The 14,334-nt window shown below is 50.7% G+C and overlaps 3 protein-coding genes across 3 annotated transcripts; 2 read left to right on the top strand and 1 right to left on the bottom strand.

Moving 5' to 3' along the window:
• Positions 1-314: 314 nt before the first annotated feature.
• Positions 315-2,104, top strand: ADORA3 (adenosine A3 receptor). Its single transcript, XM_030965909.1, has 2 exons — positions 315-664; positions 1,510-2,104. The coding sequence occupies exons 1-2, from the start codon at positions 315-317 to the stop codon at positions 2,102-2,104; spliced, it is 945 nt and encodes a 314-aa protein (XP_030821769.1).
• Positions 2,105-7,181: 5,077 nt separating this feature from the next.
• On the bottom strand, positions 7,182-10,077 carry ATP5PB (ATP synthase peripheral stalk-membrane subunit b). Its single transcript, XM_030965992.1, has 7 exons — positions 9,933-10,077; positions 9,789-9,831; positions 9,189-9,334; positions 8,548-8,711; positions 7,940-8,065; positions 7,650-7,829; positions 7,182-7,335 (listed from the first exon to the last, which is right to left on the bottom strand). Exons 1-7 carry the CDS (start codon positions 9,958-9,960, stop codon positions 7,264-7,266), a joined length of 759 nt encoding a protein of 252 aa, XP_030821852.1. The 5' UTR covers positions 9,961-10,077; the 3' UTR covers positions 7,182-7,263.
• Positions 10,078-10,171: 94 nt separating this feature from the next.
• Positions 10,172-13,977, top strand: WDR77 (WD repeat domain 77). The gene is given in 11 exon segments (XM_030965994.1): positions 10,172-10,207; positions 10,209-10,368; positions 10,466-10,651; positions 11,080-11,221; positions 11,313-11,362; positions 11,646-11,716; positions 12,073-12,127; positions 12,375-12,446; positions 12,535-12,643; positions 13,092-13,160; positions 13,487-13,977. Coding segments are annotated over 11 exon segments (1,110 nt in total). The 3' UTR covers positions 13,647-13,977.
• Positions 13,978-14,334: the final 357 nt, after the last annotated feature.

Here is a 14,334-nt window from a genome sequence, read left to right as displayed (position 1 = left end):
GAAAGAGGAACCTGTAGAACGATTTCTTTATAAGTTGCTGGTAAGGACTGTGGGAGGACAGTTCTCCCTTCCACACAGCTTCCCAAGGCACTGGGAGGCTGCGGGAGGGATGCAGTGAGCTCCAGGAGGGGTCTGCAGAGAGGGGAACAGCTCCCGGTGCTGAGATAGCAGCAGGTATCTGATTTGCTGCTGGGGACATGAGATAGCCCAGAGGTGTGGGTGTCTGTCAGAGAGCCCCGGAACGGGCGAGCACAGCCTGAGGATCCCCGCGTGGCCGTCGATGCTCTCACGTTTCTGCAGCTGCAGAGCTCGGGATGCCCAACAGCAGCCTGGCCCTGGGCAGCCTGGACGGGATTTACATCGGCGCCGAGTGCCTGCTGGCCCTGTTTGCCACGCTGGGCAATGCCCTGGTGATCTGGGCAGTGAGGCTGAACGTGGCTTTCCAGAACACCACGCTCTGTTTCATCGCATCCCTGGCGCTGGCCGACGCTGCCATGGGGCTGCTGGTGATGCCCCTGGCCATCGTGGTGAGCCTGGGCACGGCCATGCCCACCTACGGCTGCCTCTTCATGTGCTGCCTGATGCTGGTGTTCAGCAACGCCTCCATCCTGTCCCTGCTGGCCATCGCCATCGACAGGTACCTGCGAGTCAAGCTGCCCACCAGGTGAGGCTGCCCCACCCCGCCTCCTCTGCCCTCCTTTCCAACCCTTCATTACTTTGATTACTTGAAATGGATGCTTGTGCCTCAGAGCCCACCTGGGATGAGCTTTCCAGAGAGCTGGGGGTGCTCATGGAGCAGCTTTTCATGAGCTGGATAGATAACCAGCTCAGCTCGGTTATCCTCGATCAGAGTGCGGCCACAGGATGCATCTGTGGGCAAATTGTTATATTTTCAGCACTTTTGGTAATTGCACAGGATGCTGAGTGTGTTATAGGGTTTTTTTTTAGGTTTCTGAGGCTCGTCTTTTAAATAAAATTCCTTTAAATATTTGCTGAAAATACAAAAGTGGTAACAAACTTATTAACAGTTAACTCACTGTTAATTGTTGTCACTCACTGTTTACATTTAAATGAAAAGTACACAAGCTAGAAAAGCAAAGCATGACCTCAAGCATCCAAGAAGTCATGTTTTATAATGGGAAAGGACCTGTGAAGCTGAGGAATTAATTTTAGCCCTACAAATGGCATAAGCCAGATAAAAAGAGGAAGGTACACCCAAGGAAGCCAAGAAATAAGATAGGACTTCCAACAAGAGCAAAGCAATATCCTGGCAAGAGGAGAACTAGGATCATAATGAAACAAGAAATAAAATAGGTTAAACATCCAATTTTAAACATGGGAACTCAAGCACAGTTCCTACTGATGCTGCAAAGTAAGTGCTTCAAATGAAGAGGTGGGCCTTGTCTCAAGATAAAATTTGGGTTCCTGCAGTACCTGAACAGGTGAGTTCATCCTTAACTACCTTAAAACACTTCTCTTTAACATGACCTGGGATTTCTTCCCCTACAGATATAAAATAATCATCACAGAGAGGAGAATTTGGTGGGCCCTGGGGCTGTGCTGGTCCCTGTCCCTGCTGGGAGGGCTCGTGCCCATGTTTGGCTGGAACAAGGCAGGCCCCAGGAGCTCCAGCTTCCTCAGGTGCAGGTTCATCTCCGTGATGAGGATGGATTACATGGTGTATTTCTGCTTCTTCCTGTGGACCCTCATGCCCCTGTTCATCATGTGTGCTCTGTATGCTGAGATCTTCTACATCATCCGCACCAAGCTTGGCCAAGGTGTCAGAGGGGCTGGGGCTTTCTATGGCCACGAGTTCAGGACAGCCAAGTCTCTTGCACTTGTTCTCCTCCTGTTTGCAATCTCCTGGCTGCCTCTGTGCACTATAAACTGTGTTTGCTATTTTCACCCTGAGTCTCAGATCCCCCCATATTTGATTTACTTGGCGATCCTCTTATCCCATGCCAATTCTGTCATGAACCCCATCGTCTATGCCTACAAGATAAAGAAGTTCAGAACCTCATACCTTTTAATTTTAAGGACCTACATTCTGTGCAAAAAACCAGAGCCAGCTCTTACAGGGCAAACAACAGACCCAGAGTCATGAACAGAGGCTGAAGCAGCCAGTAAGCACCAGAGCATTGATAAAGCACCTGGCTTTGCCAAGAAGCTCTTGGGAAACTGCAGCAACCTGTGGGTCTGAGGCTGCTCTAAATCTCCATGTGAATATATCTCTTTATGTAATATAATTTCTAAACACAGAAGATGGAAACTTTGTCTGGTTGGGGGTTTGGGGTTTTTTAACATGAGGATTGGTTGAATTGATTGAAAGACAGGATATGTTCTTTGCTGTTCATAATCCAGCAGCTCACAAGCTCACTGACCATTCTTGTCTGTCTGTTCAGACTAAACTTGAGTCTGACCAGCTTCTGCTTCAGCCAGTGTTGTCATGTTTTCATGAGTAATAATAAATAGTAGATGGATTTTATATTAATTCTGCCTGCTGATTCCTCCCATGACAAAAAAAAACCTGCCCAGTTTCAACGTCCTGCCTGGGATGGCACAGAAGTTGCAGCAATTGTTACACCACAGCTGACACTGCCCATGTTTAGGGAACATGGGTCAGACTGAAAAGAGGTTGTTAAAGGCCAGGCTCTTTTTTTTCTCCATCCTCAAATAATAAAAGTGGTCTAGGAAAAGCAGAAAGGTAGTGCACCCGAGGGACTCCAGCCCACAGCTCACCTACTAATGAGGGAGGGAGATGCTCTCCTTATTTTCTCTATTAAATAGAGCTGGAAGGAGCTGCCAGGACTGAGGTGAGAGCAGAGCACAGCAGAACAAAGAGCACGAGTTGTTCTGCTGACCCTGTGACAGTCTGTGGCCAAACCCAGCACACCAAATTTCAGAGCCCCGGAGCATCAGGTGCCGCTTTGCAGCAGGGCCCAGGGCTCAGCAGCTGCTGGGACGAGAGGGCAGCACAGCCAGAGGGGCTGGGGGAGCCGGAGCAGGCTGGGTGTGCGGGGCTGGAGGCACAGGGCACCCCGGCAGCCCCAGCCCAGCCTGCTGCTGCCATCAGGTGGCACCTCCAGCCCTGCTCTGACACTGCCACCCCGGAAAATCATCCCCGTCCACGCACAGGGAACGATTTTCACACTGCACTTAGAACACCGTGGGTGACAGCACCTGAATGAACATTCCCAGGGATTTTGGTTGTCACACTGTGACTGTGTATTTCTTTTATGCGAGCCAACCAGGAAGCAGAGATTTGCATCCAAACGTTTCATGATCATCATTTCAATAACAGAAAATAACTAAGCAGAACACTTGGCAATCAAACAAAAATACAGAAAATGTTGGAGTTGGTGACAGAAAAGGGAAACACGAGGGCACAGATATGGATAGATGCAGAGAAACATTTTCATTTCTCACTTCTCTCTGGTAGTTCTCACAAACGGAAACTTTACAAGGCACGGAGATTTCTACAGATGAGGAAATCCTGTACAGAAACTCTCTATTTGTCCACAGCAGTTGGCAGCCAGTTTGAACAGGAGACAATTTCCTGTCATAACTACAAAAAGAGCTGTGTTACAGAGGGCATGGGGGCATTCCCAGGGCATTCCCTCGGTGTGACATCCTCGTGGCTTTTGATGTCCAGAAAGTGGGATCGTTTTTATTTCGTTTGGAGCTTCCTCATCACACAGGCAGTGGTGTCCTGCCCCGCTGGAAGACCAGAGTGCTGTAGGTCACTTCATTCTGGGGATGTGAGAGAAGCCAGACATTAGAGAGTGCTGCATGTCAGCAGGGATTTCCCACTTGTGACTTGTCCTCAACACCACAGCCCATTAGCAGCCTGTCCCTGCATGGGGAAATTGGTAAATGCTGGTTCATCCCAGTCTGGCTCAGGGTAATGTCTCCTTTAGGGGCTTCCAAAGAATTCATATCACAGAGCAAAACTGCAGAAATGCTTCCCTTTAAAAAGATTTCTCCTAAGCTGCCTCATCAGTGGTTCAGCCCCAGAACCCCTGAAGTTGTCGAAAGAACTGCTGAGTATCAGTTGAGTCTCAAAGGTGACTTTTCTCCCCCCCACCCCAAATTAATATTTACCACACTCAAGAATGTGAAATATCTGCATGAAGCATTAGAAATGACAGTTGTGACATTTACCTGGGTGTTCCTAACAGATTCCTCAGCTGCCATCTGGGAGAAAGTTTCCTCTTGTAAATTTTGGTGGGATCTTTTAGAGCCTAGGAAGGAAAGGGAGTCTCAGGTGTTTGCAAGGGAGGCTGCAGAGGGTGACAGACAGGTGATGTGTAACCTGCACAGCAAAGTGGCACTTTGGTCTACCCAGTCCCTGCCCACCTGTTGGAAGTGGCCAGGGTGAATTCAGTGCAGCCAGGATTAGGATGAGAAAAGCCCACAACCAACAGAAAGCCCCAGAACTCATCAGTGGCAAAGTTAATTCTTTCCTGAAAACACTGCTGGGACAGTTCACAAGGAGTTACTGCCAGGGTTGAGCTGTTCACCAACACACAATTATTCAAGGCAGACATTATTTGAGCCACTTTCTAAGTAACTTCTGCAGCCACCGTCAGTCTGCTATGCCCTCAACTGTGTCACTCACTTTTCCTGAAGAGGAAGACGATAGCAAAAACCAGGACAGTCAGGAAGATGCCAGAGATGAAGGCCAGTGACATGTACAGTATTTCACGGCTGTTGATACACAGGAAATCCTGTCAGAATCCCCAGTTTCAGCAGAGGGATTGAAGCTTCAGCAATGCTCAAATTCACCAAACTTTATGGAGTGTAACATTTATCCCCAGCCCCATGAGACTAATGTGTGTGTCCGCACTGAGCATCTCTAGGAACACCCACCCAGTGCACAGAGCAGGCAATTCTAACCAAATTTAAACCCCCCAAGATGTTAAATATGTGACATAGAAGCCTTCCCTTGCAGGAGGCGGCTGTCTCAGGGAACTGTGGGTTTTAAATCAGGAAATAAAGGTGCAGTATTTACTTATTAATCCCACATCTGACTTCTGCAGCTCTGAAATCATCTGTAGGGGTGTGGGCAGTGGTGGGGACAGTGGTAGTAGGGCAAATGGGTTCTGGTGCAACTGCAATAGAAAAAAAAGTCACAAGCTTGTTTTAAAATGTGCAAATTTCTCCAGTAGTACTACAAGCAACTAGAAGCAGATGGGGGGCTGTGTCTGTGCAGTCTGTCTGAAAGTGGAACCAGCAGACAGGAAAATTCTGCTGCTCAGATGATGACTGTGGCAGGCAGCCTCTGGCAGCCATGCAGTTCTCCCCCAACCACCCCCAGGGCTGAGCCTCCCCAGAGCAGCCCCTGGGCAGGACATCATTTCAGTCAGCAACACTGCAGCTAAGGAAATTCCTTAAAAAATAAAATACCTGGAGCTGCTTTTGAGGAAAAGCCTCCCATTCTCTCAGAGCATTAACTGACAGGAAGAGAAGCTGAAAGAAAGAGAGTTATATTTATGTACACATACACATAAGCAAAACAAACTTGTTATCCTCCTCAAACTCAAAAGACTTGGTTTAGTTTTTATCTATTGGAAATCTTGTAGAAGTGACACAAAGCCACTCAAACGTGGCAGTTCCTCAGCACCAGCCCCTGCCCAGTGTCTTGTTCCTGAACAGGAGTTCACTGGTCCCTGACGGTGCCTTCTCCACCCAGAAAATGCAGGATATTCAAGAACTAAAAAGTACTCACAGAATTATTTTCGCAGCAGTTAAAATCCTATGAACATTTTCATAATCAGAAGCAGCTTTGCAAAGTTCCTCCCTTGATGTTTTTCAGTTAAATTGGCTTTTCCCACCAGAACAGGAACAGTAACTTTCTTTACAAATTTGTGTGTGGAATCTTAAAGATAGGGATTCTAAAAAATATTCCACTACAAAATCCCTGCACTGGCATTTCTCACCACATGCTTTGCAAACTGTGGACCGTGAACAATGTGAAAATATTACAACATGAAAACAAACACCCTGTTCTCTGCTGCTGCCACTTTTCCTCCTGCATCCCATTGTTGCCACATTCCAGAGGAGTCAAACATGAAACCTCCCAGTTTCCCACACCAAACCTCACAGGGTGCTGTGTGTGCAAGAATAAAAGAAACAAGAAATGATACAGCTCCATCTTACCTCCCACCATGGAAGTGCTGCTGGAAAACTCCCCAAGTGTCAGCACACCACTTTAACCACTTGCCTTGTGAGAAGAATCTGTCACACCAGTTAAAAACTCAAATGTCAATCAGACGTGGGCTTACACAATTGTGGAAGTTAAGCAACTTCACTTTATTTAAATTGACAAAAAACAGGAAACCATGAAAGACACCTGCATTCTCTGGAACTGTTAGTCTAAAAAAAGAAAGGCAGCTTCAGCTTAGGTTGGGTTGAAGTCAGGTTCTTGCCTCTAAAGAACACCGTTTTGGTGAACTGATGTACTGGAAGTGAAGGAAAACCATGTTTCTTAACCCCACAGAGAAATGGGATTGCAGGCAGCCCCAGTCTGCCCACTTGGGTTTATGGACTACATAAATCACAGCACACACAGGAGGAGTTTATCTGTGTGTGTGCTTTGCTGGGATTTTTGAGTTTTAACAAATTCCTTCAGGGAAAAGTTTCCCATAAAACGAACAGATCTATGAAAGTCCAGAAAACCCTTTTGGAATAAACGTGCCCATGTCCCTGTTTTAGACTGAGTACACACACATGGCCAGCTGAGGGCGAGCTTTTCAGGAGCTTTTGACACATTTCCTGCCTGATCTCTTTTCCCAGAACCCAGACTCTCAACACTTCACGAGGCTTTATGGTGAAAGGGGGTTTCCAGCTCCTTTGGAGAACAAGAACATTTCACCCAGAGCCCCTCCCAGCCCGGGGCATGGTGAATGGCAGCACAAATCATCCTGATTTTAGAACATGTGTCCAGCAGGTATGTGGGGCTGCTATCACTCAAAATTCTAACACAGGGATCAGCTCCAGCACCAGGATTTTTCTCTGTATCTTTGGAAGTGTTCCTGACCAAACAGGGAATCTAACAGGATCTCACACACTGGTTCCAACTCATCCCCCACCATAAACCAGCTGTAGTGGTTGCTGTGACCATCCAGTGACTTCAAACACAGACAGGCAGGGACTGTTGCTACTGAAAGACAGCAGAGGGCTTGTTTTGTCTGTTTAATGATATTTTAGAGTCATACAGTTTCCAAGAGGAGGTATTGGGACATGTCAGTGGGCTCAGACTGCTCACACAGCTGCATGGGCACTCTTGGACAGCGCCTTCAGGTCCAGGATGCACTTGGCAATGCTTTCCTTCTGCTGCAAGAGACAGGAAACAGCCTTCAGGGGGCATTTCAACAAGAAAATAGACATCGAAGTGCATTTTAGATAAACCTTTTTAGACCTATAAGGTACTGATCAAGAAGGATGCCATTATAGCTCACGAAGTCAGAGATTCACATCCACTAAAGCACAGATTTCTGGAATCCCAGAAGGTTTGAGTTGGAAGGGACCTCAAAGCTCACCCAGTCCCACCCATGGCCAAGGTCACCCATCACCTCACAAGTCAAGATCCCTGAACAGCAAATCTTTATGCAGGCTAAAACGTAAAGCAGGTAAAACCCAGCAAGTACCTGCTGAGGTGTGATGCTCTGAACAACGTTCTTCTCCACCCACTGGATCATGTGGTCCTGCTCCTTCTGCCGCTTCAGGTTCTGCAGGGCCACCTGGTAGTCCAGCCTCTTCTTCACCTCGCTGTACACGGTCAGCAGGCGCTCGCGGTAGTTGGCTTCCAGCAGCATTGCAATGTTGTTCTGCAACACAGCAGCACCCAGGAGGCTGAAGGCTGGCACAGAGCATGGTGTGTGCAGGGGCGCCAGGGGCCCAGCAGGGCAGGCTGCCCTGGCACTGCAGCAATGCTCACCCGTTTGGCATTGAAGAGGTAACTGTGGCCCTCTGCCCTCCACTGCTCCTTCTTCTCCTCCTCGATGGCCGTCTGCAGCGTCTGGATGGTGTCGTTCTTCATGGCCAGAGCTGAGGCCATTTTCTCCTGCAGGAAAGAGAGGACTCCATGCTTCAGAGTCAGATACAAGGAAAACAAGTGGTCTGCAGTTAATGCTGAACTGCTGCACTGAGCTGTGAGAAACGTCTGTGCCAACTGCCCTGGGCCAGGGCTGAGGTTATGCCAGAGGAGAACAAGAGCTCACAACCAGTCATGGAATCCCAGACTGGTTTGGGTTGGAAGGAGCTTAAATCTCATCCAATCCCAGCCCTGCCATGTTAGGGACACCTTCCGCTGTCCCAGGCTGCTCCAAGCCCCAGTGTCCAGCCTGGCCTTGGGCACTGCCAGGGACCCAGGGGCAGCCCCAGCTGCTCTGGGCACCCTGTGCCAGGGCTGCCCACCCTCACAGGGAACAATTCCTGCCCAACATCCCATCCATCCCTGCCCTCTGGCAGTTGGATGCCATGTGTACTTCAACAAAACCCTTCTTTACTAACAGCTGCACAGTCAAGCTGCCGTTTTTTCATCACCTCGTTAAGTTTGTCAGCAAAAGCTGCCACATCAGGCCCAAACTTCTTGATGGCATAAACGATGACTGTCAGTATGCAGGCAGCTGCTGCTGTCTCATGGTTCACCACGTAGATCTCCTTGGAAAGAAGGTAGAGCAGGAGGCCAGTGCCCAACATGTAGGGCCCTACAGGAGAAATGAAGCAGCACTACTTGTATAAAGCACAACGAGCACCAATAAACTCAAATACCTAAGAAGGACATACTTTAAAGGCTCACAAGGTCAGGAAGAAGTGTTCTATTTTACCAGGACAAAAAGCAGAGCCACAATTCCACCTGAGAAAGGTGCCACAAGGAAGCTCACTACAAGTGGGAGCAGCTTGCACCTGACATGGGACTAGCTGCTTCTGCTCATTCAGAAACATGCAAAATTTACATTTTTTAAGGATCAACAGGCAACTAAATCTTTCTATAAAATCAAGCTCATAGAATTCTTTCAACCATTAGGTGTCTAATTTTAGAGCTAGGAGTGCTACAGTGGCTTGTTCTTTACAACCTGCACATGCAAAATACTCATTTTCAGTATTATTTTACCTTTTCAGCAGCCAGAACTGGTGAACAGAACCACGTAAGCATAGCTAAAAATGGTAAAATCTATATTAACCTGTCACTCCTGTTTTAGGGTAGAGAAACTGGAAAAACTCCTCAGGGATCAAACCATGACGAACTTCTCCTCCCTTCTCAGGTAGAGGTGGCACAGGAGCCAAACTCTGCTGAGTTGTGTGCAGTGGTCTTGTGGTGTGCAACACCCTGTGAACAAAGACAACATCTCAATTATGATTCTTACTTTAAAAACAGACAGAAACAGTCCCCCAAACCACTCTTAAACGGCGCTCAAGCACATTTCCAATGAAATAAGCAGTAACTGGTGAGGCCGGGCACAAGGTGCCCCATCCCTGGCAGTGTCCAAGGCCAGCCTGGCCCTGCTCTAGGGAAATGCGTCCCTGTCCATGCAGGCGGTGGAACTGGATGAGCTTTAAGGTCCTTTCCGCCCCAAACCCGTCCGCGATTCGAAGAAGGAGGCACGGACAGGACACACCTCCCCTCAGAAGTGGGTGGGACTAGATAACCTCCACAAGCTCCTTCCACCGTCCCTGCTCCGCACTCCCGCAACATCAATAAGAAAAACGCGACACAAAACCCCAGAATAACGCTGTTTAAGCCCAAATCCCGGCCGGTGTCCGAGGGGCTCCCCGGTACTCACCCCACGGCGACGGGCGGCGGCAGCGCCCTGAGGGCGGCGGGGGCTGAGGGGACAAGAGGGCAGAGAGCGCGTCAGGACAGGGCTGGGCCGGCACCCCCCGCCCGCCACCCGCTCCCCCCGAGCGGCGGCACTGCCCGGGCTCACCGGCGCGCAGGACGAGGCGGGACAGCATGGCAGGGCAGGGAGCGGCCGTGAGGAGCGGCGGGGCAGGAGGAGCAGCGGCGCCGAGCTCGTCCCGGTCGGTGACCGCCGCCGCCGGGCGCTGAGATGGCGGCGCGGCTCTCGCGAGAGCGCGGGCAGGGCGGGCGCGGGGCGGGCGCTCTCGCGAGAGGAGGCGGCGGCGGGAGACACGTGGGGGCACGGCCGGCCCCGCCGCCGCCGCCATGGAGGAGCCGCTGCCGCCGCCGCCGCCGCCGCTGGCTGCCCCAGGCGGCCCCGCCGCCCGCCCCGCCCGACAGCGCGGCCCCCGCCGGCCCGCTGGATGGGGAGCTCGCGGCCGAGCCCGCCGCCGAGTGGAACATCCCGCCCAGCGCGCCCGCCTGCATGGAGCGGCACCTGGAGCGCGCGCACTACCGCGCAGGTAGCGGGGCGGGGGGCGCGGCGGGCCCGGCACCGGGGAGCGCTCCGGGGCGCTGCCCGCGCCTCTCCCCGCGCCTCCCCTCGTGTCTCTCCCGCAGACGGGGCCCTGCTGCTGGGCGCCTCCGGGCTGAACGGGCGCTGCTGGACCGGCTCGCTGTGGGTGTTCGCCGAGCCCCGGCGCGCCCCCAGCGAGGGCTTCTGCACCGCCGGCGTGCAGACCGAGGCGGGGGTGGCCGACCTGTGCTGGCTGGCTGACAGGGGCATCCTGGTGGCCTCCGACTCCGGTAAGCCATGGGCATGGCCCCATCCTTCCTGGGGGCGCGTGTCCCCTCTGCTGAGCTGGGGGTCCCCCGCTCCCTCCCCTGAGGTGTGCGGCCCCCTCCTCTGCTCAAAGGTGGGTGTCCCTGTCCATCACTCGGGTGGGTGTCCTTGTCACTGTTGTGGGTGTCCCTGTCACTGAGATGGGTGTCCCTGTCACTCAGGTGAGTGTCCCTGTCCATCACTCGGGTGGGTGTCCCTGTCACTGGGATGGGTGTCCCTGTCACTCGGGTGGGTGTCCCTGTCCATCACTCAGGTGGGTGTCCCTGTCACTGAGATGGGTGTCCCTGTCACTGGGGTGGGTGTCCCTGTCCATCACTCAGGTGGGTGTCCCTGTCACTGAGATGGGTGCCCCTGTCCATCACTCAGGTGAGTGTTCCCCTGCATCCCCCAGGTGCAGTGGAGCTGTGGGAGCTGGAGGAGAACGAGAGCCTCATCGTGAACAAGTTCTGTAAATACGAGCACGATGACATTGTCACCTCGGTGTCGGTGCTGGCCGGCAGCAGCCAGGCTGTCAGCGGGGGCAGGGACTGCTGGTGAGTGTGCCCAGCCTGGCAGCCCTGTGCCTGGCCTGGCATCCGTGTGCCCAGGCTGTGCTGGGCACTCACTGCTCCCTCTCATCCACAGTGTGAAGGTCTGGGACATCCCAGAGCAAACGGTGCTGCACTCCTACAGAGGTGAGTGCCAGCACACCCCTGTCTCCCTTTTATAATCCCCTTTATGTCCCACTTTGACCCTTTCCCCCTGAGCCCTTGTCTGGCTCCCTCAAGCTCGGGGCTGTCACAAGGACTCTGGCCATGCTTGGATTGGGCAGCTCATCTCTTTGGTAGGAGGCAGTTGCTGCTGCTGAGCAGGAGTTATCCCATGTCTGGGCAAAACTGTTAAACTGTGGGCCTTGGGAATATGTGGGAAGGTTGGATACAATCTTTGAGGCTCTTTATCCTTTTGTGCTTTTGGTAGCTCACTCCGATGCAGTGACATGTGTGGCTTCCTGTCCTGGTAAGGACACTGTGTTCCTGTCCTGTGCTGAGGTAAAGCTCACTCTATTCTCTAAATCTACCCCATGTAAACGAGATTTAACTTTAGGTATTTACAGTTTAATGCACTTAGAAACCACCTCTCGTGTTGCAACCTGCCTCCCTGTGTTATTGCAGTGTTCCAGTCTGATAAATTTATAATCAGTTTGCCAAGCTGGTTCCTACAGGTTTGTATCAAATTTTGGGAGCTTCTAGGTCTGTCCTGGGGCTGACTGAAGGCTGCACTTAGTGACAGCATCATTTTAAACCAGAGGAAAGCACAGGGTCATTTTGTCTGTGAGTCAGCAGTGAATCTGAATTTATGCCACAAAGAATTTGTAAAATTCTTCTCATTCCTTTTGGATTTCTAGGACAACAGAACTTTACTCTGGGACACCAGATGCCCCAAACCAGCTACCCGAATTGGTATGTCTCTGTGTGCAGTCACTGCTTCTGCATGAGTGTGTTGGAAGAAATAAATTATTGTATGCCTTTTAACTCCAAACCTAGTGATTGGAGTGCCTGTTAAAACCGTGAGGAGGTCTAACACTGTCACAGAAGTACAGTAAGCTTAAAACACTTGTCCTGCTGCAGTGGCAGCACTAAAGGAGATAGATGAGGAATGTCTTTGTGCTGCCTCCTTCCAGTCTCACCCCAGTTTGTTCCCTTGCAGTTTGCAGTGCCTGTAATTACCTCCCTACCTCAGTCATGTGGCATCCACAGAAAAGTGACATCTTCGTCTTGGGTAAGAGCCTGCACTCGCACCAGGCAGACCAAGGTGGCCGTTTGCACAGGACGGTTTGTGCTGTAAGCTCAGTGCCCCTCTCTCGCAGGTGATGAAAGTGGAACAGTTGCACTGGTGGACACAAAGAATCCTGACTCTGCCCTCAGCGCTGCCGTGCACACCCGAGGCATCACAGGCTTTGCTTTCTCTGCACACAGGTACTGATGATTGTGGCACACAACGTGGCTCTGCCTCCCCTCAAAACCTTAGTTATTCTGAGTAAAACCTATGAGAGTGCCAGTTTTGGTCTCGTCCAGGAGATTGTAGCAGAGAATAGAGTAAACCAAGCACTGTCTCACTTCTGTGTGTGAATGTCCACAACACGAATTCTGCAGCTCCAGAATTACTGACCCACACACTGCAGGGACTTTTCTAATTACAGTCACCTCTGATTAAAGAAGGATCACTTGTTTTCAGGCTCTAATTGAGTATTCCCACTCAGTGTATTGGCACCCTGCCAAATAATGATGAAAACATTTCTGTAAGATTTTTGTGAGCTCATTTGCTGAACCTGGGTCTGGATCACTAAGAATTCTGCTGTTCACAAGTTTATCCCTAAAAGTTCTTGTATTTGCTTGTTCTAACTGTGCTCTCGTTTCTCTCTAGTTCACCCTTACTGGCTTCCATCAGTGAAGACTGTTCAGTTGCTGTTCTTGACTCAGACCTCTCAGAGGTGTAAGTACAGACAGAATACTCACTGCTGTTGTCTTCTTGGGGTAATTATTAATACACAGGATGGTTTGGGGTGGAAGGCACCTTAAAGATCATTCATCCCACCCCCTGCCATGGGCAGGGCACCTTCCACTGTCCCAAGGTGCTCCAAGCCCCATCCAGCCTGGCCTTGGGCACTTCTAGGGCTGGGGCAGCCACAGCTGCTCTGGGCAGCCTGGAGGTGAAAATGTTCCTAAATAGAGGAGCATGATCCTAACAAGCCAGCAGTTAGGGATTGCACAAGCCCGGTACTCTCTAATGATGGTTAATGGAGTGTTGGTGTTTTCCAGGTTCAGAAACCATTCTCATCGAGACTTTGTAAAAGGCTTGTCCTGGTCTCCTTCAGATGATGCCTTGCTCACTACAGTTGGATGGGATCATCAGGTTTTACATCACACTGTCCCCCTACCAGCTGGTGAAGCTTCTGGAATCAACTGTGTAAAAGAATAGTTTTATAAACTCGTGGTGCAAGTTCCTTGCTGGCATCACTTTGATTCTGCTGAAGTCGCAGGTGTGTGAGCTGGAGTGGGGTCTGGTGTCTGCCTCCAGGCTTGTGGCTAAGAAGGTTCCTGTAGTAATTTTGAATTAGGCATAAGTTAGTTACAAACCAAGCTTTACCCTCTCTTCAGGAGCGGCTTCTCCTGTAATAAAAGACTTTGGTTTTACTCAGAAAAAAACTGACTTCAGGCACAGAGGAGACTTGGAGAGACAGAGAATTAGGTGTAATGAAAAAAGAAATAAAGTTAAAAAGACTTGATTCTTTCCTCAGTTCTCCAGACTACCCATGGAATTCATAGAAGCTTCTGGGGGAAGTTTCCAACACGCCTCTTGTTGGGTAGATGTGAGAGCCTCACCCTAGAACCAAGTTCTTTGCTCTGTAAATCAGGTGGAATGAAAATACCTGTTGGGATCCAGGGGCTGGAAGGGTTCCAGGTTGTCCTTACTGCAGCTCGTGGTGGGTGGAGAGGATTCAGCCTCAGTGCCAGTGGGGAGCCTCTGGTGAGCACTGCTCGTGCACTGGTGTAGAATACCAGTGTTTGGTGTAAAATTCCAGTGTTTGGTGTAGAATACCAGTGTTTGGTGTCAGGTTGTAAAGTGAGGATCCCAGCTGGAGCCCTGCAGTTCAACACTGGGATGG

Source organism: Camarhynchus parvulus, chromosome 26 (genome assembly GCF_901933205.1).
Source record: "Camarhynchus parvulus chromosome 26, STF_HiC, whole genome shotgun sequence".
Lineage (NCBI taxonomy): Eukaryota > Metazoa > Chordata > Aves > Passeriformes > Thraupidae > Camarhynchus > Camarhynchus parvulus.
This window is presented reverse-complemented; position numbering and strand designations above follow the sequence as displayed.